Source organism: Hemiscyllium ocellatum, chromosome 20, assembly GCF_020745735.1.
Source record: "Hemiscyllium ocellatum isolate sHemOce1 chromosome 20, sHemOce1.pat.X.cur, whole genome shotgun sequence".
Taxonomy (NCBI): Eukaryota; Metazoa; Chordata; class Chondrichthyes; order Orectolobiformes; family Hemiscylliidae; genus Hemiscyllium; species Hemiscyllium ocellatum.
The window spans coordinates 6,823,161-6,850,682 of NC_083420.1; the positions used below are offsets into that span (position 1 = coordinate 6,823,161).

The 27,522-nt window shown below is 38.7% G+C and overlaps 1 protein-coding gene across 5 annotated transcripts in view; it reads left to right on the forward strand.

Moving 5' to 3' along the window:
* The window catches only part of mrtfba (myocardin related transcription factor Ba), a 240,664-nt gene that overhangs the window by 133,199 nt on the left and 79,943 nt on the right, over nt 1-27,522 (forward strand). Inside the window, exon 1 of one of the 5 annotated variants that reach the window (XM_060840450.1) lies at nt 12,508-12,660. The exons of the other annotated variants lie outside the window; for them this stretch is intronic. Coding sequence (XP_060696433.1) covers nt 12,606-12,660 — 55 coding nt within the window. The 5' untranslated portion in view covers nt 12,508-12,605. Of the gene's footprint in view, nt 1-12,507; nt 12,661-27,522 lie in introns of those variants that run through there. 5 annotated transcript variants of the gene reach the window in all.

Consider the following 27,522-nt stretch of genomic DNA (forward strand, 5'->3'; position numbering starts at 1 on the left):
TGGTCTGGAGTGCTTTGTACTCCCCATTAGAGATAAATTTGTCATTACAAGAAACTAAAAAGATATGTTAAAAAGTACCAGGTATCTGTATTAAACTGGATTTCTACAAAAGTAGCACTAACGCCATCACTTTGCCTCATGACAAACCCAATTTATTTTAATTTCATTATATGTTTAAGCATTGCAAAGTTGTGCTTGTCAAATTAGTGTTTCGTGGGAGCCTTGTTTTTAAAAACACCTTGAATAGACATTCTCACAGGGCACTGCAAAGAATCTCTGTACAGCTAACCGATACATCATACTCCCTCTCTGCAGCTATAAAACTTGATTATATCCACTTCTCTGAAAATACTGTATGCTTCACCAAAAAAGTTTATTCTTCTAAAAGCAGTTAAGTTGCCCATCATAGCGTCATTGTAAAAAATGGTGGCTGTCGAGTACTTGTGCTGAAAGAACTTGGTTATGAATGTGAGCAACTAAAGCTTTTTACATACTGAGGCAAAATATTTGTTCACTTTTATTTAATACAAAGCCAGATAGAAATTGTTAATGGTAGATGTCCTTTTATATTGCTTACAATTGGGAGGAAAAGAAGCTGTATGCATTGGTTTAAAAATTACAATGATTGCTAATGCTGTTAGTGTGGGTAAAGGCTAAGTGATGAGCAAAAAGCTGCAGTTTTTTTTAATGTGTGAAGGCCACCATCCTAGTTTTAGTTTCCTTGACAACAGATAGTACAAAGCTAGAAAATGTACTTTGCTAGAAAAGTTATTTTGCATCTGTGTAACATCTGAATATGTGTAACAGTAGTTCCAATCATTCATTTTAGTTATTCCTTTGCTTGCTTCCTGAAATTTTTGTACTTTTCACAACATGCTTAAATCTAGTTTCTATTAAAAAAAATTAAAAATTAAATTAAAAAAGAGAAGCATTTCATCTAAATGGCGAGGGGTTTCAGAACTCTGAGATGCAGAGAGATCTAAGTATCCTAGTGCATAAATCACACAAGGTTAGCATGCAGTTACAGCAAGTAATCAGGAGAGCTAATAAATGTAATGTTATGTTTTATTGTGGAAAGAATTAAATGTAAGAATAGGGAGGCTATGCTTCTGTCAACTGCCATACAGGGCATGATGAGACTGTATCTGGAGTACAGGTGTTCAGTCCTGGTTTCCATGCTTACAGAAAGACATTAATTCATTAAAAGCAGTACAGAGAAGCTGTACTAAATTAGACCCTGGGATGAGCAGATTTCCTTATGAGAAAAGGTTAGTTGGGATAGTCCTATATTGTTTAGAGTTTACAAATTACTTAATTGCAACAAATAAGAACCTGAGTGGACTTGACTGAGTGGATGTGAAAAAGATGTTTCCTGTTGTGAAAAGAATCTAGAACTAGGTGTCATGGTTTAAAAATAAGGGGTCCCCCATTTAAGCAAGAGAGAAAAAAATTTCTGAGGGTTGAGGGTCTTTGGAATTCCCTTATTCAAAAGACAGTGGATGCAAAATCTATAAATATTTTATAGTAGAGTAGATAGATTCTTGATTATCAAGGGGATGAAAGTTGATCGGGGCTATGCAGGCAAGTAGAGTTGAGTTTTAAATCTGATAAGCCATGATCTATTTGAATGGCAGAATAGGCTTGGAGGGCAAGTGACCTATTCTTGTTGTGAGGAATATCAAACTGGATCATTTATATTCATCAAATGTTGAAAATGTGTTGCTGGTTAAAGCACAGCAGGTCAGGCAGCATCCAAGGAACAGGAAATTCGACGTTTCGGGCATAAGCCCTTCATCAGGAATGAGGAGAGTGTGCCAGGCAGGCTAAGATAAAAGGTAGGGAGGAGGGACTTGGGGGAGGGGCGATGGAGATGTGATAGGTGGAAGGAGGTCAAGGTGAGGGTGATAGGCCGGAGTGGGGTGGGGGCGGAGAGGTCAGGAAGAAGATTGCAGGTTAGGAGGGCGGTGTTGAGTTGAGGGAACCGACTGAGACAAGGTGGGGGGAGGGGAACTGAGGAAACTGGAGAAATCTGAGTTCATTCCTTGTGGTTGGAGGGTTCCCAGGCGGAAGATGAGACACTCCTCCTCCAGCCGTCGTGTTGTTATGTTCTGCCGGTGGAGGAGTCCAAGGACCTGCATGTCCTCGGTGGAGTGGGAGGGAGAGTTAAAGTGTTGAGCCATGGGGTGGTTGGGTTGGTTGGTCCGGGCGTCCCAGAGGCGGATGCAATAGATATTGGGTTGACGGGCCACTTACTTGTATATTGGGGAGACGGGCCGCTTACTTGATCTATTGCATCCGCTGCACCCGATGCGGCCTCCTCTATATTGGGGAGACGGGCCGCTTACTTGCAGAACGCTTCAGAGAACACCTCTGGGATGCCCGGACCAATCAACCCAACCACCCCGTGGTTCAACACTTTAACTCTCCCTCCCACTCCACTGAGGACATGCAGGTCCTTGGACTCCTCCACCGGCAGAACATAACAACACGACGGCTGGAGGAGGAGCGCCTCATCTTCTGCCTGGGAACCCTCCAACCACAAGGAATGCACTCAGATTTCTCCAGTTTCCTCATTTCCCCTCCCCCCACCTTGTCTCAGTCGGTTCCCTCAACTCAGCACCGCCCTCCTAACCTGCAATCTCCTTCCTGACCTCTCCGCCCCCACCCCACTCCGGCCTATCACCCTCACCTTGTCCTCCTTCCACCTATCACATCTCCATCGCCCCTCCCCCAAGTCCCTCCTCCCTACCTTTTATCTTAGTCTGCCTGGCACACTCTCCTCATTCCTGATGAAGGGTTTATGCCCGAAACGTCGAATTTCCTGTTCCTTGGATGCTGCCTAACCTGCTGTGCTTTAACCAGCAACACATTTTCAGCTGTGATCTCCAGCATCTGCAGACCTCATTTTTTACCCTTATTCATCAAATGGTCCCCAGTTTATTTTTTTCTCTGCTGAAAATCAGCATTAATGTAATATGCTACTTCACATCTAGAGCCAAAAAACAAGCTGCTTGCACTTAAGTGGACAGCAGTTTTGCTGGGATTGGTTCTTGCTACAGATTTGCCAGCAGCAAGTGTGGATTGCAGCGTTTCAAAAAGTTAGCTCACCAAGTCCTTCTCAAGTCTAACTAGGAATGGGCAATAAATGCTTGCCCAGCCTACAGCATTCACATCCCATGAATGTACTAAAGTAAAAAGTTGGTTGTCGAATGACTGTGAATTGTTGCCTCATCTCAGCTCCTGCACTTCTTGCTTTCAAGATAGGAACAGAGTCTCCCAAAACGAACATTACCTAATTTGGGTTGCTGATGAGTAATTTCTGCTGTAACTTATGGATGGGAGCTAAAATTGAATGTGAAAGTAACTTTTAAATAATTTGGGCTTACTGTGAATAACTTTAGGGTCAAAGGTCCAATTGTTTTTACAAAGGTTATCCTACATTTGTCCTCCATCATCTTCTAAGATAGTGTAAACCAGGGTTTTATGAAGATGTGGTATACCGTGGAGTTTAAAACTAGCAAAAACTCCCTGACGGCACTAAGTGTTCTGAAAAAAATATAATATAACATTTGGTTGAACAACTCGATTAGCTGGTTGCTTTGGAGACAAAACCAAATTCAAATTTGACTAATCAGTTTAAATTATACCCCAAAGTACCCACCTCCAATCAAGTTTGAATTGAGTATATTGGTTTTTAGGATTGTCAATGACACAATCAGATGCCTTGGGGTAGACCAGGGAAAATAGAACAGTTGAGGGGAGAACCGCCAAGCTATCAGCATGTAAAGTCGAGAGTGTGGTGCTGGAAAGCAAGCAGGTCTGGCAGCATCTGAGGAGCAGGAAAATTGACGTTTCGGGCAAAAGCCCTTCATCAGGAATGAGGCTGGGAGCTTTGGGGATGGGGAGAAAAATGGGAGGTGGTGGGGTTGGGAGTAAGGTAGCTGAGAGTGCAGTAGGTGGATGGAGGTGGGGGTAATGGTAATAGGTCGGAGGGGAGGGTGGAGCGGATGGGTGGAAAGGAAGATGGACAGATGGGATGGATCATGAGGATGGTGCTGAGCTGGAAGGTTGAACTGGAATAAGGTAAGGGGGGGGGGGGGGAAATGAGGAAACTGGTGAAATCCACATTGATGTCATGGGGTTGGAGAGTCCCAAGGTGAAAGATGAGGCGTTCTTCCTCCAGGTGTCGGGTGGTAAGGGAGTGGTGATGGAGGAGGCCCAGGACCTGCATGTCTTCAGCACACTACCTGAAAAATAGCTCTCTTAAAGGTACCTTTATTGATCAGTAATCTATGAAGCAGAATCCACAAGAAGAAGAAAAGAAGACTGGAATATCAAGGAGAACTGAAAGCTGTCTGGTTTTGAGATGTTTTGATTTGTAAATCTTAATTGGGAGTTTTCTCAGACTAGTATTGTAGAAGGAGAAGGTAAAAGATGGGTTAGAGCAAGGAGTTGTAAATAGTTGTTAATCATTTTCTGTTATACTCTAAGGAATAAAGTTGTTACTTTTACTTTAACTAGTTCTTAGCCTGTCAAACTTTTACAGATTGCAGCATTGGATAAATCTTTTCTGTGTTGCTGGGTTAAAATAAGTAAGAGGGTCTACCCAATGTCTTAACAAGGGATGTAATATAAGTATTACCTTGTGAATAAACTGGAAATTTGTTCCTTTTACATATATTTTTTCAATCTCCCCAAAGGTGGGCTGAGCAACTGTGCTGTGAGAAAGTGATAAAAATTGCGATGCCTGTTGATTTTGTAATCAGTGAGCATGTTATGTTTAGAATCACTGGAGAATTTGGTTTACCATTCATTAAAATCAGGGTAGATCTGATTATGGCTTGTGAAGTCCACTCCACTTCACCAATAACACTTGATTCCGTTGTCAATCAAATATCGGTGTGTCACATTTGTTTAACGAACCAACTTCCACTACTTTCTGGGCAAAATGTTTGAGGTAAATTACCCTCTTAAAGAAGAACTCCAATGTAAATGAAATTCTTTCTTTTAAAGTATGTTCCCTCATTCCAGATTTCCAATGAAGGGACGCATCCTATCAGCATCTACCAACCAAGCCCCCTCAGCATCTTATATGTTTCATTTCTCATTCTTCTGAATCCCACTGATTATGGACCCAATCTTCTCAATATTATCTCATTTTCAGATAATTCCTTAATACAAGAATGCTGTAATTAGCCATTGTACAGTTTAGCTTTTATTTGAAGCAGTTGAAATTCTAGCCCATGTTATATTTGTTGTTGCCACCTCCCAGTGGTTTTTCTCTCAAATAATAAGCAGGACTTTTTTTCCAAATAAACAGTGTACCAAATCCAGGAAAACTGAATACAACACCAGAATCACCTTATTCATGGTTGACTGGACAAAAGTATTCAAATCCATGAATACTATCATTTATGAGAATTTTTTCTACAGTGCAAAAGACCTATACATGTTGCCGAACCATTATCTGTTCATCTGATGCCTAAGTAACAGGCCAGATGTCAGTAATAAAATTGAGCAGAGACAGGAGGAAACAGCGGATAGTCTGCCAACATAAATTGATATCTATAAAGCTATCACCTTTGCCATCAATGTTGCCTTTAAACTATGCAGTCACCTAGTGATCTAGAAGTTCTTGATTAGGCTGCTGTCAAGTCTGCCCTTTGAAGTTACCATGTTTGACCCCACAAAAATTTAAAGGGCCTGTGTAACAAAAGAAATTGTCCACACACTAGAAAAGAATATTTGATAGTTTGTTACTTTCCACCCTGCTACATGGATTGAAGTTGTGGATGTTATCATATTATTATCATGGTATTATACAGTACAGAAGAAGCCCTTCAATCCATTCAGTCAATATTGCCAAAAATATACTAGCTACACCATTTCCCTCTTTCATGCACAAGGCTCACAATTGATTGTTGTGACATTTCAAGTGCTCATCCAAGTACTTTTTAAAAGTTGAGGTTTACTGTCATCAAATTAAATGACGTTGCCACAGACTGAAGCAATGGTTATCGTTGGTATCAAGTGACAGGACAGAGTACCCAATACTGATGTAAAAAAAGACAAAAACAAGAAGCAAGACCACAATCAAAAAGATCCACTTGCATTAGTCTGAACAGACCATTTGCACGCCTGATTATTGAATTCCCATTGTCATTTTCTGTAGTCAGATACAGTATGAATGCCCTGACAGATGAAATGTGATGAAAATGCACCAAAGATGACCTTAAAAATCTTGTAATATTAATATCCTATGCCAGGGAAGACAGTCACTGACAGACCATAACGCTGTCATATCTGTCAGAAGGGTTTGAAATATACTTGAGGTTGCAAGTTGCTAGATTTGACTGCCAAACATCTGGCATATAAAGCTCCTATCACCTTTCAGTATGATATGTGGAACCTCAGAAATAGGTCTGGAGGGTTGGGGATGTGCTGCTTCTCTCTTCAGGACACTTCCAACACCTGAGAAGATATTTAAATGTGAGAGGAGATGGTCACAATCTGTTAAGTGACTGTTTGAAAGCCAACTCCCTACCATCTAAACTACCTATTGTTTTTTTTAAACTTACCTGACTGTGCCATGCTTTAAAATATGAGGACATTATTTTGGAAAATAGCCATTGTATTAGAATTTTTAAAGTTAAATGTTCTAGTCAATCAAATATTTTTAAAATCAAATCATCGGGAACAGTGACATTTTTGACAGAATTCCAAAGATGTGTTGCAAACATTCTGGAATAAATGAAGATATGCTTTCCTTGTAAGCAGCGAGAGAGGTCTAGTTAAATTGTTTTTAGACAACTTGAAGACCTACTGAAAATAAATTTACAAAATCGCACCATAGTAAACTAATGTATCGAAGAATTTAGGCAGACCTAATTTATTAAAGGGGCAGAAGTGATAAGTATTTTTAATGCAATTGTACTGTGTGAGAAGTTCTCTTCTAAGAAATCTAATGTAAGATCACTACAAAATGATTAAATTGGGTAAATGATCATGCATGGTCATCCTTGGGAATCATTTATGTTTCTTTTATAAACCTTTCTAATCACTTCTGTATATGATATGTATATCATATCTAACCCGTGTTCATATTCTAAATACTATGAAGAACCAAGTGAATGATTTTTTTTGTGTTTCACGGTCACAGTTCATAAGTCCTATAACTGTCGTTAACTTGTATAATGGTGTTGTAACCAGAAAATGAAAGTATTTGGGTACAAGTCTTGCTCAATTTTTTTTAACAAGGAAAATATATCAGGTGTTTATTTTGTGTGGATTTTTTTTAAAATTAAGAAGTCTAGTATGGAACTAGGATCTGAAAATACTGTCTAGAGGAATCAATCACAAACATGTCATCAGCTTTTCTTTATTTAAAAAAATTGACTCTAAAAGTATTTGCAGATGGATCTATTACATAGAGGGAAGAGTGCTGATGAGGGAAGCCACAAGATAAAAGATATGCTTGCTAATGGGAGATCCTATTTAAGGGGACAGTATTGATCTTTTGGAAGTGTGTGGAAATGGCCTAAACTAAGCACACGATCTGACTGTGGGCGATAGGATGATATTTTGTTGAGAGAAAACATATGAGAGAAGGGACAATATAGTCCACTCCACTTAATTGGATGAGTACAGCTCCAACAATACTCGGGCTTGACACCATCCAGGATAAATCAGACCATTTGATCAGCACCCCATCTATCAGCTCAAACCTTTCACTCTCCATCGCTGATATGCAGTGGCAGCAGCATGTGCTATCTCCAAGATGCACTGCAGCAACTCGCCAAGGTTCTTTGGACAGCAGCATCCAATTGCACAACCCTATATCTAGAAGGACAAGGGCAGCATATGCACGGGAATGCATTAAAATACAAGTTCCCCATATGCCATACACAATTCTGTCCTATGGCCACTCATCACTGTCACTGCGCCAAAATCCTGAAATTCCCCTCAATTGAGAAGTGGACCTACGCCATGCATACTGTAGTGGCTCCTGAATCTGGCTCATTACCCCCTGCTCAAGGGCATTGGAGGTGGGCAGTGAATGCTAGTATCTCCTCTTCATATTTAGCAGGTTGAGTAAGTTGCCAAACCATTTGGAAATGGTGTAGCAGAGTCATTGGGCTTAATGATCTTTTTCTGTACTTGTGAATTATGCTCTTAAGGGCCATATGTGTTGGAATAGGTGTATCTAGAGAATAGAGGTATCAATAATTTGAGCTGGGGCAAAAGTAGGGTGATATCATGGCAGTGGAAATCGGTCGTTTTGGTAATGATGCTGATAGAAGATTGGAAATCAACTCAGTATCTAATGTGACATTAAGATTATGTACAGATTGACCTAATCACAAAAAAGGAAACTGAAAGTAGTCCATTCTAACTTCCAATGGATTTATTTCAATTTACCCACTCTCTTATAAAATTCTTCATGATCTTGTCCCATGCTACCACTGCGTTCATTTCAACCTTCTCACCTTCCCTCACCCTTTATTTCCACTTGCATACGATCATCTGTTCCAACAAGGAGTATGCATCACTCCTTACCCTTACTGTTCACCATGGTTGAACTATTGTGCCCCAAAATGCTGAAAAGCATTTTGCCTTGCCTTATCTCTGTCTACTTGTAGAAATCTCATTACAATAAATATGGTAAGATACTTCAATCAGATTTAGGAGAACTTTGTTACTGAATAATGATGCTGGTTAGATTGTGACAACATTATGGATTACAGTAATAAAATATTAAGCTGTGAAATGTTTCTTAATTTTCTCAATGACCTTCCTGCTGATTTCCTGGGGATGAAGTTGGCAGTTTCTGCGTCTCACTGCTGCATAACTACAAGGCAACAAAACCTAATTGCCAATCCATCCTTCAGATTGCACTCAACACCATGCTGCCAGTTTTGTCAATACTAGTTGCAGTCTCTAAACTAAGAAGTGCCAATATCCATTTTAAATTACAGGATTTAATTAAAATTCAGTTTACTTTTTCAAATTGGTTACTTTTTGGTCCAATGACCGGTTTAAATCTTAATGAACGGATCAGCTTTACAATTCCCATGTCATTGACCATGGGCTGTTCACTTCAATGATGGCGATTTAGTGCCTACGATCAGTTAAGACTTAATTTACAAGAGAATAAATGTCTTACTACCTCCTGCTCTGAAAATAAGGACTTCTGTACTTTTAAGCATGTTTACAATCTGCCCCATGTTTTTGGTTCATAAATCTCTCTCCTAATCTTTTTGCAATATTGACAGCTTTAAGGGCTGATTATTTTTTATACATAGACTGGATTCCTTTTCCCGCCTGCCTGCTTCAGGAGAAATCATCCATGAATAAGAAATGTGTTACACACAAACGTGGTATCTTCTCAAAATGCTGTGGGTGAGCTAATGATGCAAGGCAGGCTGATCTTTGCTAGTTTTAATAACAAGAATGTTGATTACACATGGGGTAAAGATAATGATTGTAATATGGTTCTGAAATGTGTTAAATATAAAAACATTTTGAATTACATTTCAGTCTTTTTGTAAAGGTACTTTTCATTAGATGTATTCTTTTAAGAATAAAGGGCAATAATACATACCATTTTCTACACTCAAGAAATAAGTTGATGCAGGGCTGTTTTGTAGAAATAATTGTCTTGGTCTCCAGTTACAGAGAAAACTTCTGTGCAAATAAATACTTTTAAGTGATTAGAAATATTGTCTATATTTAATGTGACCAGAATCAGTATTGAAACAATGCACTTTGTTTCTACCTGAACGTGACAGTCAGTGAAACTAGCTTTATTAGAAATTATAGAGTAAGTCTTGGCGTTTGTAGGATCATGTTGAATTCTCAGAAAAACTTTCCTTTTCTTTCTTTGCACATTGATGTTGCACTTAGTAACAAAAATACTAGTAGAACTAATTTATAGATAGTGAGTGCAGAGTGCACACAATTGGAAATAGACATCTGTGCAAGGCATTTCAATCATGAACAGTGTACAGCTCTGACAAACATGATAATGGACCCACAATTCATCTGCATTCCTATTAAACCTGTTCATTTAGAGTGAAGAATGCAAATTTCTCAAATAGAAGTATGTCAAAAATAATCTGAATTGAACAATTAAAACTTAAATGGTGATATATATCTATAACTAAAATCATAACTATATAAACTAATAAGTCTGATTTACATCTGGTCATTGAGAGCAAAAGATGTTATAGTCTAGGCTGGTGAATCACCATTTGTTAGATTTACATGCTGCAGTTACTTTTGTATTCTGTTTTATAGTGCAAAGTCTTCAGACCAAATAACTTTGATTTAATTGATAGAAGTGTTTGGGAAAGTACCACTGCTATGGACAGGTAATTAATCATTTCCCACTGCTGAATAATTCATCAACAAGTTAAATTCAAACCTTTTTATACATGGTCACGATTTCATAGATTCCTGCATGAGACTTATGATCTCACCTATTCAAATTCCATTTCCCACAACATTGGAAAACTGAGAGAAGGCCCTACCTGTGCTATTCTGCAATCTAGAAGTTCCTTCCCTTTCCCCTTTCCCCTTTTCCCTTTTCTCTTTCCCTTCTTTCCTACCTAACTAACCATATTGTGTTTTAATATGTGCCAATGCCTCAGGTCTGTAGTCTATGATTGAATGTCTACCAGTTTAATAGTTGTGCCAAGTTATTGCCATCCCAAGTGAGAATCAGACTATAATTACAGAAGTAATAATAGTCTTGATAATATAGCTTTTTCATTTAATGTAGGTCTGAGATTGTTTGAAGGATGAAAGCACATTTTTTCTTGTTCCAGCATGTTGCTGCCTCCTCTAGACATAGTATTTTGCTATCTTTGCTAAATGTTGCATGTTTACATTTTTATCTTTTCAGTTAGCTGCATTTTGAAAGATTATCTCTAACTTGAACCTCTATCAAGCTTCCACAATAACTGTACTCCCCTAGTTCTGGCCTGTTAGGCACCTCCTGTTTCCTTTGCCCATGGTAGGTGTATATTTAGCTCCTGATGAAATATGACTTGGGAATGTCCTGTGTAAATCTCTCACTTAACATCGATTCCTTTGATCAAGGTTTTTGTCATGTGTCCTAGTATTTCTTTATGATTCAGCACCAAATTCAAGTTTGAACTCCTATAGATATTTAATACCATCAGAGTGCTACATAAATTCAATTTTCTGTTGCTCACTTGTGTAGATGGAGCTCATTGTTTGTCCCTCAAGGAGTTGATCTTCAACCTTCTATAAAATTACTAAATGCAGATCATGAGATGTGGAGTTTTTGATTTACAAATGCAGGTATTCAGAGGATGAAAAGGAAAAAAATTGATGCAATCTTCATTGCAATCTTTGTATCTAGAGATGAAATGTTAACCTTTAGTTCAGATGCTGACTTACCAACATATTTCCTGCTTTTTTAACACAACTTTTCGATGTTTTATAGTGTTAATGTTTTTTTTTAAAATGATAGCTAGTATCATTTTTAAAAGACAATTTAAAAAGGATGTACGACTAGCCCTTTTTAAAAGTTTTTTTCACCTTCCTTAGGTTCCACATTATTTCTCCATTTCCTGGCCGGAACATGGAAAAATAACTGATGTTGACATCTGTCAATATTGCTATTCAGGCAGGCATGAGGAAATCTGAAATTGTTTCAGTGCTTGCAAACCCATTTTGCAATACAAACACCATAAATACCAATGTAAAGATGACACAACATTATATGATGGAAAAATTTACTGCTATATGTGAAGAGTGTCTGAGAAAATGTGTTTCTGGGTGTGGCACTTCTCCTGATCCTAGTGGTATACGTACAAGTCTGTATTAGTTGTGATTGTGTCCAGCTTAACTAGTTTCATTCAGAAACCACATTTAATTCTTCTTACTAAGCAATGGTCAGCTTGTATATATCACAGTTCTCAATCTTAGCTTGAAGCCATTTAGTTTAGAAACGGGTTTTAGATGCTGTTTGCATTCAGGGACTGATTGCATAATAGAGCTCAGATTGATCTGACATAAAACATGTGGATTCTTTTGTAACATTAACATGCCTAGCTTTCATTAGTGGTTATCAATCTGTCAGTATATTATCTAAAATGCATTGGAATAGTTTGAAAGTTTATCTGACATAGACTCCCAGTTTGTTGTGAAGCAAGAAAACTGATTGGAGTGAAATGAAGTTATGAGAACTGACATCTTTGTAACAATTTTACTAGATGATGTGCCAGCATGAGAAAGAAATGGCTTAATTTTCCAACTAAAATCACAAACCGCAAGGACCTTAAAGATTGAGTATAAAGGCAGCAGTTCCTGTGGATAATTGGTGTCTGGCAGGATTCCTGAGAGGGCTGAAACTGACTCACTGACTGACTGCTTTTTGTATCGGGGCTGATCTGATTGGTGCACTCTCAACAGCCAGGTCTTGGTCTGCCTCTCAAAAAACAGATTCCTGCAATACTGTTGCAGGCTTTTGCTGTGCACACTGGAATGCCTGACATGTTTTCTACATACTTCCATGGAACTAATTTACAAATCAGAAGCAAAGTATCAGGATTCTGTGAGATTTTGTGCATTGGCAGATGGCTCTGCTGGAATCAGAGGGGTCTATTGTGTTACGAAGTGCATTTAAATCAGGTGAATTTGTTTATCTTTCTTTGACTTTAAGGACAATTTAAAATGATTTTTATTCCAAACTCTGTTCACATGAACAGCTGTGTTGATTTACTCCAGACTGAGAGTATGCTGCAGTTAATCCGCATTGTTACAGATTGTCGATTGTTTGAGTGAAGTGAACTTAAGAACATTGGTTATCAGTGCATCTGGTGACCTAAGATACAGTGGATGGTCCTCATTGCTAGGTTAACATTCCTCTTGCTTACTCAATATAATGTATAAACAGCGAATGTGTTTCTTATGGAGTGTAGTCATCAAACAAAGTAAACCATTCCAGTTGATGTTCCTGGCCAGTTGGAAAGAACAAGCACAGTGATACAGCACTCAAACCAAAGAATCCAGATTTTGCTTATTTTACCTCAAATGGTTAAGAAATTATAGATGTTTTTGGATCACAGGCAGATCAATGATATCGATTATATACTGGGATAGTGAGTAACATTGCTTACGACTAGTCAAGTACATAAAGACTGGATCTTTTACAGGAATTTATTTGTGTGTGAACTTTAGTTGTGTCATCATTCAACTGGATTTTATACTTGTATGTTAATTTGTAAAGGAGGTTTTTTTGAATTGCTGATAGTATTCTTGCTCATTAATTTTATGATTTAAAATGAAGTGATTAGGCTGACTTCTGGTGTGAGTTACAGAATTTCTTGTTATGGGAAATTCTTACTGATTACGTTTATGTATTCCTAATGGAAAAGCAGTCTGCAGAAACTGGTTAAGAGGACAGGAATGTTCACAGGACCGAATAAAAACATTTTTGATAATATATCCTGAAGGAATATGTGCAAGGTCACAAGGGGGCATGTCAGAGGTTAATGCTGTACTTTTAAACCATAGTAACAACATTCACCAAACATTTAAGATTGCTAAATCCATTGGGATTACTGGGAACAAGATATTCCCTAGAGCGCTAATAAAAACCACCCCAGTATTCTGAATTTATTGGCTTTCAGTCAGCATATTCAATATCAAAAAATATCATTGGTTGGAGGCAAAAAGAGTTTACTTCCAGCCAGATTGGTTTTGATTTCATTCTACTCCTTTTAGCTGTTAGAATTTGAAATAAAATATTGGTGCAAATTTTGCTGGAAGCAGAATAATGAGTTCATGATGCACAACATAATGTGCAAATTGGCCAATAGGCTCAAGCAAAGTGCGATGTTCTTTGAGCAACTTAAATTGACTAGCTCAGTCATTTGATTCATAAAATCGGCATCTTGCCCTCACCTTCCTGGTTATGTTTAAGAATTTTCAGGATTTGGACATTAATTGACGATTAAACTCAAAGCAGATTTACATCTGTTTTAAAATTTTAACTACCCTTTTAACAATGGGAATTACGTACACAATGGCAAGCAACCCCTCTGACTCAGAAAGGGAAGAGTTTAAGTGATCATATCTCCTTCCTGCACATAATAAATTGTTCTTGGAAATTTTAAAAATTCCAAAATTTAAATTTTTCTTACTTTGCTGTTTTGTTTCTATCTGAATCCATTAGCTGTTCCTTTTTCTGAATATAATTTGATTCCACTTCATCTGCTTTACTTTACCTCCTCGCGTGTAATTTTCTGATTGCTGTAATTCTTAAATTTCAGTGGTTAAGAAGAAACATTTGAGTGTGATTATCAAGGGAATTTACACACACAGATCAGAGGCACGGCTGAAATGTTAAATAAACGCTTGATATCTGTCTTTACCTATGAGGCAGATGTTGCTCAGACAGTAGTGATGGGAGAAAGTTCAGTCATTACGAGGGTTTAAAATTGACAGGGATGACGTATCAATAAGGCACTGAGATTGGATGAAATGCACCCAAGAACAGTGCATGAAGTGATTGTAGAAATTGCAGAGGGATATAATCTTTAAATTATCCTTGGATTTGGGAGTGATGCTAGAGAACTGGAAGCTTGCAAGTATTACATCCCTACAAAAAGGATTGGAAAGGTAAGCCCAGTAATTACAGCACTGTAACTTGAGTTTCAGTGGTAGGGCAACTGCCTGAAACATTTATTTATGATAGAATTAGTCGTTACATGGGAATATGTGAAGAGCAGCATGGATTTGTTAGTGGAAATTCATGTCAGAATAACTTGCTAATATTTTTTGAAGAGTTAATAGAGGGCAATTTTGTTGGTGAAGTATACTTGGACTTCCAGAAAGCATTTGATATAATATGACCCAATGGCATTGTGAGCAAAATTATAGCTCAGCAATAAAAGGGCTCGTGGCAACCTAGATACAAAATGGGCTGAGGAATAGGAAATCAAGGGTATTTTTCAGGCTGAAGGAAGATGAGTAGTCATGTTCTCCAGATATCAGTATTGGGTGCCTTGCTTTTCTTAAATTATCGAGTTTTTGGTTTTCAACAAACCATTTCAAAGTTTGCAGATGAGACAAAATTTGGGATTCTTGTATTTGTTTCTCTTCCTTTTTTTTGTTGTTTTTTCCTGTAAGGAGAACAGTGTACAATCCCAAAATAACTTAGATCTAAGTTAGAAGAGTGAGCAGACCGGTGGCAAATGAAATTCCATGTGGAGAAGTGTGAGGTGATATACTTTGATACAAAGAACATGGAGAGACGATACACTGTAAAGGATATGCAGAAGCAGAGAGACATGACTGTGTTTGTACACAAGTCATTCAAGTGACAGGATAGATAGAGCGAACCATGATTAAAATAGTTCTCAGCTTCATTAAAAGGGGCACAGAGTGCATGAGCAAAGAGGTTATGATGAAATTATATAAGACAGTAGTTAGACCTGAGCTGGAGTATTTTGCGTAATTCTGGGTACCTCACTTTATGATGGATGTGAACATAACTGGAAAGTACACAGAAAATGTTTAAACCAGGGTTTCAGGGGTGAGAAATTTTAGCTATGAGGGCAGATTGGAGAAGTTGACACTATTGCCCTTGGAGAGAAGGTGAAGAGGAGATTTGATAAAAAGTTGTCAAAATCACGATAGGTTTGGACAGCATAGATGAGAAACTAATCTCTTTTTAAAAGGATCGAGAATCAGGAGGACACGGTTTAAAATGCATTGTGAGGTGACAGAAACCTTTTGCATTCAGCGAATAGTTAGAGGGTCTGATGCTGAGTAACACCAACAGTGTGGATTAATTTCCTGGACCAGCTGAGCTTACCATGAAGGATTCCTCTTCTCAACCTCACCTGAGGCATGGTGTCCCTCAGTAAACTGCCACCAGTCCTCTTTCTGTAATAAGAGAGCAGCCATATGGTCTAGTAAGACTCTGTTGACTTTACCTCCTCTTTGCTTAGAGGATGGAATGCACTGCCAGGAAGTATGGTGGCTGCAAATTTAATTGAGTCATTAAAGATGACTAAAGACTGAGGCAATCAGATGATTGTTGCTACAGCAAATCTTTTACTAACTGGTACATATTGGGCCAGGAGTGTACTGGTTGATCAAATATTCCGAATAATCAAGAGGTACACATAACTGCAGTAAATCCTGACCAAGCGAAACTTCAAGACATCAACATCCCTCAAAATACCTATGTAAAAACATCAACGCACATCATAAAACCAATTTCAAAACACAAAATAAGTAATAGAAATGTAAGTCAGGGGATATACACGTTACTTTATTTACTGCATAAATACTCGGACATCACGGTAGATTTATTGAATCCCTATAGTGTAGAAAAAGCCATTTGGCCCAACAAGTCCACATGGACCCTCCAAAGAGTATCCCACCCAGATCCATTTGCCTACTATTCTACATTTCCCCTGAATAATGCGCCTAATCTACACATCCCTGAACATGTGAGCAATTTAGCATGACTAATCCACCTAACTTGCACATCTTTGGACCGTGGGAGGAAACCGGAGCACCCGGAGGAAATCCATACAGGCACAGGGAGAACTCCACACAGACTGTCGCCCGAGGCTGGAGTTGAACCCAGATCCCTAGCGCTGTGAGGTAGCAGTGGTAACCGCTGAGCCACCGTGCTACCCAAACTTGTGGTATTTGAGTAACAGAACAACTTCTGTTATCCGAACGAGACGGGCGGGGAGTATTTTGTTTGGATAACAGATCGTTTGGATAACTGATCTGATCGTAAACGAGCAGTAATTTGGGTGCCAGTTATCCGAACGTGCCTCTGTTATCTGACAGTACACGCCATAATTTAACTGATAACTGATCTGACTGTAAACAAGAGGTAATTTGAGTACCAGATATTGAACGTGCTTCGGTTATCCGGTAATGCATGCCATAATGCCGTTTAACTGATAAGTGAATGCTGAGTTACTTAATGCTGTTTTTACAGCACCTTGAGATCTTGTTCAGATAATCCGAAATTCAGCAAATTGATGTTCAGGTGATCGAGGTTGTACTGTATATACTTTTTGTTGGTTTATGAAGAAGGCCAAACAATAAGGTGCTGGTTAAAACAAAGTTTGCTGTACTTAGTTAATCAGAATCGCAGGAAAAAGGCAGCAGGTTAGCAATAAGTCAAAATGCTCATAGCCCATTTTTTCTGCACAGGCTCTAAATGGCCTACTGTGTCATAAAGATTCTGTCATTCTGAACTTGCACTTTAGAAAACTAAGCTGGGATTTGAAGGAATAATTCTAACCAATAAATATCCATTGGGAGATGCCCCACTTCAGATAAATTTGGGCCTTCCTTTCAGTTGTTTTAAAATCGGAGTAGATTTTTAATTATTTTTTATTTAGTCTTTCATGAGATGTTAGTGTTGCTAGCTAAACCAGCCTATATTGCTTATCCTTATTTGCCCTTGAAATAAATCATTAATAGATGCCAAGGACTTTACATTCACCTGCACTATCCAGCTCTCCCCAGTAGGTGAGGAGGTGGAGAGTTGTCATGTTTGTCATCATTGTACCACTTTGAAGAGTGGCAGATAACATATCCACCCTTAGGCCAATTGCGGCCTAGGCTAGGTGCTGGCCAGTTAAGGATCTCTTGTATCCTTCTCCTTGGATTCTGTTCTTCTCTCCACCACTGGTATTCCAGCAGCAGTAGATGGGCATTGCACCATGTAGCTAGACCACCCTGACACCCTCAAGGAGGACAGATGTTTTGATGAAAATTGACCATATTGAGATTGTATGGTTCATTTGAGCATAGGCAATTGAGAAGATCATCTTGGTCATCCAAATAACATCGTAAAAATAGAGTTTTCAGCATATGTTTATAATTCTCAATTGTGGTGCTTCCAACTGCTGTCAATGCAGGATAATTAGGATTCCAGAGTGAAACCTAGCTTGGTAAGCCATAGTTTTATTTTTGTTATCTTTTTACCATGGTGGTCAGTCACTGAACACATGCAGAAGAGACTGACAATGTACTTTTACCCAAAAACTGCCAAAGTTTAATAGACACAAAACAAAAGAACTATGTTACACTATATAAAAACTATTTAATTATGGTCTAATAATGAAGGCTTAAATGATGACCTCCTGCTTTTATTTTCTGCGTTTATTACAAATATTAGAAAGAAAGACACTCTAGCTCCCAACAAAACTCTGAAGGGTCACACTATCTCCGCTTTAAAGTTTCTTGTTCAGTTGGCACATCTGGAATCTTTCCTTTTGGCAAATTTCTGCATTTACTCGATGGTTTGTTCTTATCAATGTCTCTTCCTGAGACCTTTAAACAAGCTACTTGATGGTCAGATAACTTATTACTTAACATGATATACTTAAATTCATCTCTTCCACAGCATTATGTTTCTGGAGTTTTCTTCAAAGCCACATAGCACTCCTTCCCAGGTGTAGGGAATGCTGGATGATGAGAGAAATTGAGATTTTGGTTAAGAAACAGAAGGAAGCATATGTCCGGTATAGACTGGAGAGATCAAGTGAATCCTCAGAAGAGTACAAAGGCAGTAGAAATATACTTAAGAGGGAAATCAGGAGGGCAAAACGGGGACATGAGATAGCTTTGGCAAATAGAGCTGAGGAGAACCCAAAGAGATTTTATAAATTCATAATGGACAAAAGGGTAACTAGGGAGCGAATAGGGCCCTCAAAGATCAGCAAGGCAGCCTATGCGTGGAGTCGCTGGAAATGGGAGAAATACTAAACAAGTATTTTGCATCAGTGTTTACCCTGGAGAAGGACATGGAAGACACAATGTGGGGAAATAGATGGTGACATCTTGAAATGACCATATTACAGAGGAGCAGGTGCTGGATGTTTTGAAATGCAGAAAAGTGGATAAAACTTTAGGATCTGGCCAGGTGCATCCTAGAACTCTGTGGGAAGCTAGGGAAGTGATTGCTGGGCCCCTTGCTGAGATATTTGTAACATCGATAGTCACAGGTGATGTGCCAGAAAACTGGAGGTTGGCTAATGTGCCATTGTTTAAGAAAGGTGGTAAGAAAAGCAAGGGAAATCTAGACCAGCGAGCCTGACGTCAGCGATGGGCAAGTTGTTAGACAGAATCCTGAGGGACAGGATGTACGTGTATTTGGAAAGACGAGGACTGATTAGAGAATAGGAGAAAGTGAGGACTGCAGTTGCTGGAGATCAGAGCTGAAAATTTGTTGCTGGAAAAGCGCAGAAGGTCAGGCAGTATCCAAGGAGCAGGAGAATCGACATTACGGGCATGAGCCCTTCTTCAGGAATTCCTGAAGAAGGACTCATGCCCGAAACGTCGATTCTCCTGCTCCTTGGATGCTGCCTGAGCTGATTAGGGAATAGTCAACATGGCTTTGTGCATGGGAAGTCATGTCTCACAAACTTGATTGAATTTTTGACGTAGTAACAAAGAGGATTGATGAGGGCAGAGTGGTGGATGTGATCTATATAGACTTCAGTAAGGCATTTGACAAGGTTCCCCATGGGAGACTGGTTAGCAAGGTTAGATCTTATGGAATTCAGGGAGAACTAGCCATTTGAATACAGAACTGGCTCAAAGGTAGAAGATAGAGGGTGGTGGTGGAGGGTTGTTTTTCAGCCTGGAGGCTTGTGACCAGTAGTGTGCCACAAGGACCGGTGCTGGTCCACTGCTTTTTGTCATTTATGTTCACATCTAAATCATTTATATAAGAGGTGTAGTTAGTAAGTTTGCTTGGATTCTCGGTTCTCCTGACCCCCTTGCTCTGTGTGGCAATGATTTAATGTTTACACAGGTTGTTACAAAATGGAAGAAATCAAGCATAACCACAAGAGTAATAATGCATTTTAATGTTAATTCTATCTTGTCACTTCATGGGTCCCTCCTGGTTGATCATCCTATGGCTCATGGAGGCCTGCTGTCCACATGATCAGCACCAGGTACTGCCTTATTGGTTCAGGCAGACCTCAACCTCATTTACCTGCACTCTGGGCCACCTTGATGGCTATGCTTTGGGATCTGTTGCAGTCTCAGCAGTGCTGACCTCTCCTGGGTGATGCTGCCAGGACTGATAAGCTGATGAGGTTCTCTGGTCAGTAGCTCTCAAGAAACAGGGCATCCTCCTTTAATAGGGCCAAAGCCATTACTGTTAGAGGATTTGCAAAATCTGGCCATGGTTTCAGGACCAGTGGAGACAGGATTACTCCAACTTTCTAGCTACACTCCTCCCTCCCATAAAATCCTGGCAGAGGTAGTGGATAGGGCCAAAACCCACAAAGTTTCAATTAAATTCATGACTTGTTCTGAGTTTTCAAGTAGGGTAGCTGCTAACACTGAACTCCATGTCCCTAGGCCATGGAGCCAAAAAAAAACTTTCTTGTGGTTTCTGATCTTGGTTGCTATTCACTGGAAGCAAGTAATAAATGCAAGATGCTGACACAAGGGAAAACAAAATATACTTATGTCAAAATGGATGCCAGAATTCATGGCCCAAGTTGTGCTTGATGTTGAATCATCTTTAGTGTTGAGAATTTGTAAATAATTTTAGTGTGGGCTGTCAGGGAGCTGAGAGAACCCTTTTAAAGCAAAGTGCATTGTCTGTTGCTGAGTTTTTTGACAGTGAAACATGAACATTATTGTATAAGGCTTGACTGGTTGGTATTTTGATAGAATGACCAACATTTGTGGCTCATAAGTGTGCACATTATTTTTGATGCCATTGGTATATAAGTTAGTCCTATGAGAACTGTGGAATGCCAGGAAGTGACCTGTTAAGTATTCATTTAAAATGATCACTGGCCTAACATGACAAAACATGTTGAAGGAGAGCAAAACCTGATGACAGCATAATTTCTATGGTTTTATATTTGCATAGGCTAATATGAAGTCTTTTAAAGTTGTACATCACTAATAATATTATACTATTTAATTTCACAGTATTACAATGCTGTCTGAACCTGCATAATGCACATTTCCATAATATTCTGTTTTTTTTCAAATGGCTGGAATCGAACAGAATTGCAAAAATATGCTGGGTAGGAATGGGGGAAGGCTGCACGATATCAATTGTTTAACAAAAGACCACTAGGTGTAGCAGAAAGCCCTTGAAGCATAAACTAACCCCTAAGTTTAAGGTCTGGCCAATGCTTAATTATGTTGTCAGTTGTGGTGCTGAGTCTTCTAGGTCAAAAGGTTTCAGAAGAAACTTTTGTTCCTGATCGCTATCCATAAACCCAAGCCTGGACACTATGAGGGACCTTTTTTTTCTGGCCACACAGATCTTAATGTTGGTTACATTTCAGCATGTGCATCACTAAGTACATAGGGTAAGAGATGAGTGTTTCTCCTGTGAAGGAAGCTGTTTCAGTAGCCCTGCCTCTTTGCAATGATAGGTCTTCATACAACAGGATCAAAGAATGGTCATAGGAGGAGGCTACGCAGCCTGTCAGTTCTCTGCAAAGCTAATCAAACTCCAACCACACATTATCCTGCAGTCTGATAAACAACCATTTGTCACCTCTTTGTTTCCCATCACTCAGACAACTTTGTATACATGCTGCCACTGTCCCTTTCATTCGAAAGCTATGAGCTTTAGCTTTGCCAGCAAGCATGTGATGTAGCACTTTATCAAAAATCTATGTACACAGAATCGACCACATTTGCCTTGATAACCCTTGTTCATTGAAAAACCTAAGTCAAGTTTGTTGAGATCAAACCCACACCAACAGAATACAGGAGGATGAAATCTGTGGAGGACAGTGTTAATATTGTTAAGTTGTTGAATTCAATGTTGAGTCCTGAAGGCTATCAAGTGCCTAAAGTGGAAAATGAGGTGCTGTTCCAGGTTACAATGGGTTTCACTGGTCCAGATTGCAGTACATTGACAGCTCCCTTCAGTTCTTAATATTTTGAATTCAATGAATCTTCTTAACTCCTCCTGTCCGCAGATGCTGCCAATTCAGCTGAGTTTCTCTCGCACTTTGATTTTATCTATAATGCTGTTCCTGCTTTGTTTAAAAGTTACAGACTTTAGTTAGTGTAACTATAAAAAAACCTTTCCTAAGTTAAAATGCTTATTTGCTAATAAAACATGAATGCTAAAATTAATATCATAAGCAGGAGAAAGAGAGGATAAAAGCTGCTTGAGGTGAACTGGACTAATCAACGTTGACTGATTATTAATAATGCTAAAAACAAATGGTGGAAAATAATTATGGTTATTTTTAAAAATGTTTAGGAACAATAATTCTTGAGGATGAAAATTTACAAACCAGAGTGCATGCCGAGTATCATCAGAGTTCTCTTTGAAATCACCAGGAATGTTCCTGCGCATGGTAGCGCGCACAGCTAATACATCCACATTGCCACAGAAATCTTTCCCTTCATTCCCCTGGGTGTCCTAAAGGATGTGTCTGTATTTTTACTCCAAACTTTTACATTACATTAACTACATTACATTTCAACTGACTACTTGCCTTGTTATCTCTCATTTTCCCCACTTAAAGATTCTTTCCTCTTCAACACTGGAAAAGCTAACGTCGGATCATGTTCAGATTTCTCTTTGTTTGTGGAATGTTGTCCCTTTTTCGTTGGAGGCTTACCAAACCCACACCACTCCTAGCTTATTGCCTTATGACTCTGTCCTTAACTATCCAAAGCGTCCCTGCTGTACAGCAGTACATACAAACTTAGGTGGTCATTACCAATCTCAGAAACCAGAATGAGCCGTTATGTAGACATATCATTTTATTTGAAACATTCATGAACCAAAGCAGTGTACAGTAGTGTACAACATGAAAAATGCTCTGTTTAAATCAATAAATTGCTACAATGGCTGCAGATACTACTGCTGTATTCAGCCTGTGCAGAGTTTGCACATTCTCCCCATGGGTTCTTGCTGGTTACTGTGGTTTCCACCACAGTCCAAAAATGTGCAGATTAACTGGATTGGCCATGGGAAATATGGCATTATGGGGATGGTTTAGATGGGATGCTGTTGTGAGGGTAGGTGTAGACTCTAAGGGCTGAATTGCCTCTTTCTGCACTGGATTCTGTGATTCTATGATATTGTATTTCATTAATATAAACTACTTTACTTACATAGTGTATACACATTAATTGCCTATTCTAATGCTAGATGTCACAGAATGGAGTCTAAAAATCTGCAGAACTAAACCTCAAAATAACTTTGCCAATTTATACATATTTCTTTTTAACATACACTTTTTTGCAAGGTCCAATTAATTTAATAGATTGAGTAATGCACAAGGGTTAGTACTTATTTGGGGAATTCTGGACAGTTTTGTTCAGAGACTCAATTAAACTAAATCTTGCCTTAGGCTGCATGCAAATACACTTTTGGTTGTTGAGTAGACTTCCAAATGGTAAAGGTGATTCCTATGGAAAATGATTTGGGGAAGCCGGTGTTGGACTGGGGTGTACAAAGTTATAAATCACAACACCAAGTTATAGTCCAACAGGTTGAATTGGAAGCTCTCGCTTTCGGAGCACTGCTACTTCATTAGGTGGTTATGATGAACCACCTGATGAATGAACGGCGCTCCAAAAGTGAAAGCTTCCAATTAAACCTGTTGGACTATAACCTGGTGTTGTGTGATTTGTATGGAGAAAGCAATAACACTTGGTTTTTACATATCAGTTTTGGCTTGATTTCAGACTGGGACTTGTTTAACATTGCTTTGCGGTGCCTCTTCAATTAGTAAACAATAACCCAGTGGTAAGCTGAGCACAGCAATAAAGATAAAATCACCAGAATCCTAACAGACCATGGGCTATTCTCTCATTAGAGAGTGTTGACTTCATTTTCTTCAAGCTAACAAATTGAAGTAGATATGGTCATCTCTGGATTCTTGAGTATTATGGGAGAAAAGCATTTAACCAACTGAGGAATCCAATACAGCCAAAATTTAAGAAATAGAAAGAATCCTATAGTACCAAATCTTTGGTGCTTCCTGAAAGGTTCAGATTCTACAAATGCAACTAGCATGATGGTGAATCAATCTCCCAGCTCTCAGAAATTTTAAAGATGATAGCAGAATTCTGTGAATCCAGACGCAACTTAAATGATGCTATCAGAGACAGACTGATTCAAGATGTGAACAATCCAGAAGAGATTATTGATGAAAAGAAGGTATTGGAAAAAAGCAAACTCAATGGAACTATCAGAGCCCTTCATTCCTGATGAAGGGCTCTGGCCCGAAACGTCGAGTTTCCTGTTCCATGGATGCTGCCTAACCTGCTGTGCTTTAACCAGCAACACATTTTCAGCTCAATGGAACTATCAGCCAAGGAAGCTCAGTAACTCAGCTCGAGCATGAGAATTCACAAGATGGTAGCTGAGAGAAAAGCACAGATATAAACTCAAAACTGCCATCAGTGTGGGAAAACATCATGCAGCAGCTAATTGCTGCTGTAAGGAAACTGTCTGCAGAAACTTTGGTGGGGGGTGGAAATGGTATTTTGAATGGATGCCTTTAAGGAAAAATACCTGAATAACATAGTAAAAGTACAGAAACTAAAGAGTAGAAAGAAAATTTTCATTCCTACCCTCTTACTGTCTCAATAGCATGACTGTTGATATCATAGTTACATCATATATATATTATATATATATAAACCATTAATAATTAATTCCTATTATACTGTAGTCTTGAAATCAATTATTCTATGTCTATAATCAATGCAGAATGAGCATCAAAGCTTTCTACTCATTCATCAAAACATCTGTAAACATTTAAATTTGCCTGTGAAATTGCTAGCATCAATTGAGACCCAAAACACTAATGGCTGTATACAGCAATTAAGTGTAGTGAGATGATTGAGATGTTGCTGCTTTGCCTAAGTGGAATCATGTGGAGTCAACCAAGACATTGCATATAGCAGTGTCATGAAACAGTTTGTAAAATAGACATAGCTCAATTTTAAATCTCAATTTGAATAGCTTTTTAAAAGATTGTTGTTTTGATAGGCAGAGTTTCTGAAATAGCCAAATTATTAACAGATGTACCATTGGCAGTAGTGATCTGAGACAGTATAAAAGCAGATTATCCACTTCATTGGATATTGAGTTTGTAACTTTATGGCTAGATTTTCTTATTTCTAAATGTGTAGCAACACAGTGTCTGGACACATACCACAGAATGATTACACTGATTTCCTGTTAGCTCACCATTGTAGCCTAAGAGAGGTAATTGGCCCAAAATTTCTGATCCAAGGAACCGGTACAGGATTTCCTGTAATTGACCCTTTCTGCAGGCTTTCCAGACAACTAGGAAAATGGAGAAATGGTCACTGAGTTTTGTGGCAAAAGTAACATTCTTGTTTGCTAATTTTTCTGCTTAAGGTGCAAAACTCTTTAACAATGGAAGCGGAGTCAATAACTTTTTTAAATGAATTTTTTTGTTACTTGAAAAAGAGGAATAGTACAGTTCAGAGAGTCAGCCAAAGAGTGGGATTAGATTAGGGTGTAGAGAAATACATCAGTGCAGTCATAATGATGAAAGGATTCTTTCTGGGTGGTAATATTCTGTAAATGAATGACAGCATGAGAACCTTTAGGAAAGGTTTCACACAACAGTTTTGACATCTGATTAAGGAGGTGAGCCTTAATTTTCAGCCTTCAACTTTAAATTTCATGGAAACTTTGCATCTGTCTTCACAAAGGAAGCAGATGATTAAAATAAAAGAAGAAAGTTATCCACAGGACAGTCATAGGGAAGACACACGGAAATTTTTTAACATACTGCAATTTAATTGGAATAGGCTGCATCCTAGACTACTGTTAAAAGCAAAGGTAGAAATAGCAGAGAGACTAGTCGCAATCTTTGAATCCTGCCTACATCTAGGAACTGCAGCAGAACACAAGGCAGCTGCTATCGTAACAACATTTTCTGTTTTTATGAATAGCAGTAAACCAGGAAACTATGGGCTACATGTCATTGTAAACATAGATCAGGGTAAAGATAAATATCATTTGTAAAGGCAAGGTTTAATCCCGGAGTGCCAGGATGTATTTGTTAAAGGCAAATCTTGTCTGATTTGCTTGTTCTTTGTTGAAGTAACAGACATGATTGATCAAGGTTGATAGGAAATATAGAGTCATGCAACTTGAAAATAGACTATTTGAAGCTCCTGTGGCCTACAAGCCTCAATCCTGATGAAGGGCTTATGCCCAAAAATGTCGATTCTCCTGCTCCTTGGTTGCTCCTGACCTATGCTTTTCCAGCACCACACTCTCGACAATAGATTATTCAATCCAGCATGTCTGAGCTGACTGGTTTTCCAAACTGAACTACTCCCACTTGCCTGAATTTGGACCATATCCCTTTAAACCTTTGCTATTCATGCACCTGTCCAAATGTCTTTTAAATGTTGTAACTGTATCTGCATCTACCATTTCCTCGGACAGTTCATTCCATATACACACCACCCTCTGTGTGAAAAAGTTGCCCCTCAGATCTGTTTTATATTTACCCCCCCTCACTTTAAATCACTGCCTTCTAATTTTGAATTCCCCTATCCTAGGGAAAAGATTTTTGCTATATACTTTATCTATGCCCTTCATGATTTTATAAACATCTATAAATACAAAAATATATATATTTCTCAAAAGTTTTGATAAAGTGGGACGGAAGAGATGAAAGCCTATGACATTTAGGGGGAAAATAACAGGTTGAGAATGACTAAAGACTTTGAGAATAGAAAAAAACTAATAAAAGCATTAAAAGGCAATTTGATCAATGCATTTGATGTTTTTATTTTTAAAATGTTTAAATTTTGTTGAAACCATAATGTTGAAGAAGTGCAGTAACTATAAAATAGCAGTTATGCAATACAGTGATATTTTTAACAATAAAAATACTGTGATTTTTTAAAAAATCCTTAAGAAATTCAATGGCATTACCATCACTGAATCCCCAATGTCAACATCCTATCAACAGGCAGCATGGTGGCTCAGTGGTTAACACTGCTGCCTCACAGCACCAGGGACCCAGGTTCGATTCCAGCCTCTGGCAATTGTCTGTGTGGAGTTTGCACATTCTCCGTGTCTGTGTGGGTTTCCTCCAGGTTTTCTGGTTTCCACCATAGTCCAGAAATGTGCAGGTCAGATGAATTGGCCATGCTAAGTTGCCCATAGTGTTAGGTGCATTAGTCACAAGGAAGTGGGTCTACGTACATTACTCTTCGGAGGGTCGTTATGGACTTGTTGGGCCGAAGGGCCTGTTTCCACACTGTAGGGAATTAATCTAACCTAATCCTGAAGGGTCCCAATGAACTGGATTCTCTAAGTACGTACCATGGCTACATGCTGCAGCAAGTAACTCAGCTTTAACTCTGCACATCATATCAGCCATCTGTAAAGCACAATTTTGAAATATGATGAAATACTGCCCACTTGCCTACAACTTCAACAACACTCAAGCTTGACACTACCAGACAAAGTAACCTGCTTGATTGGCACTACAT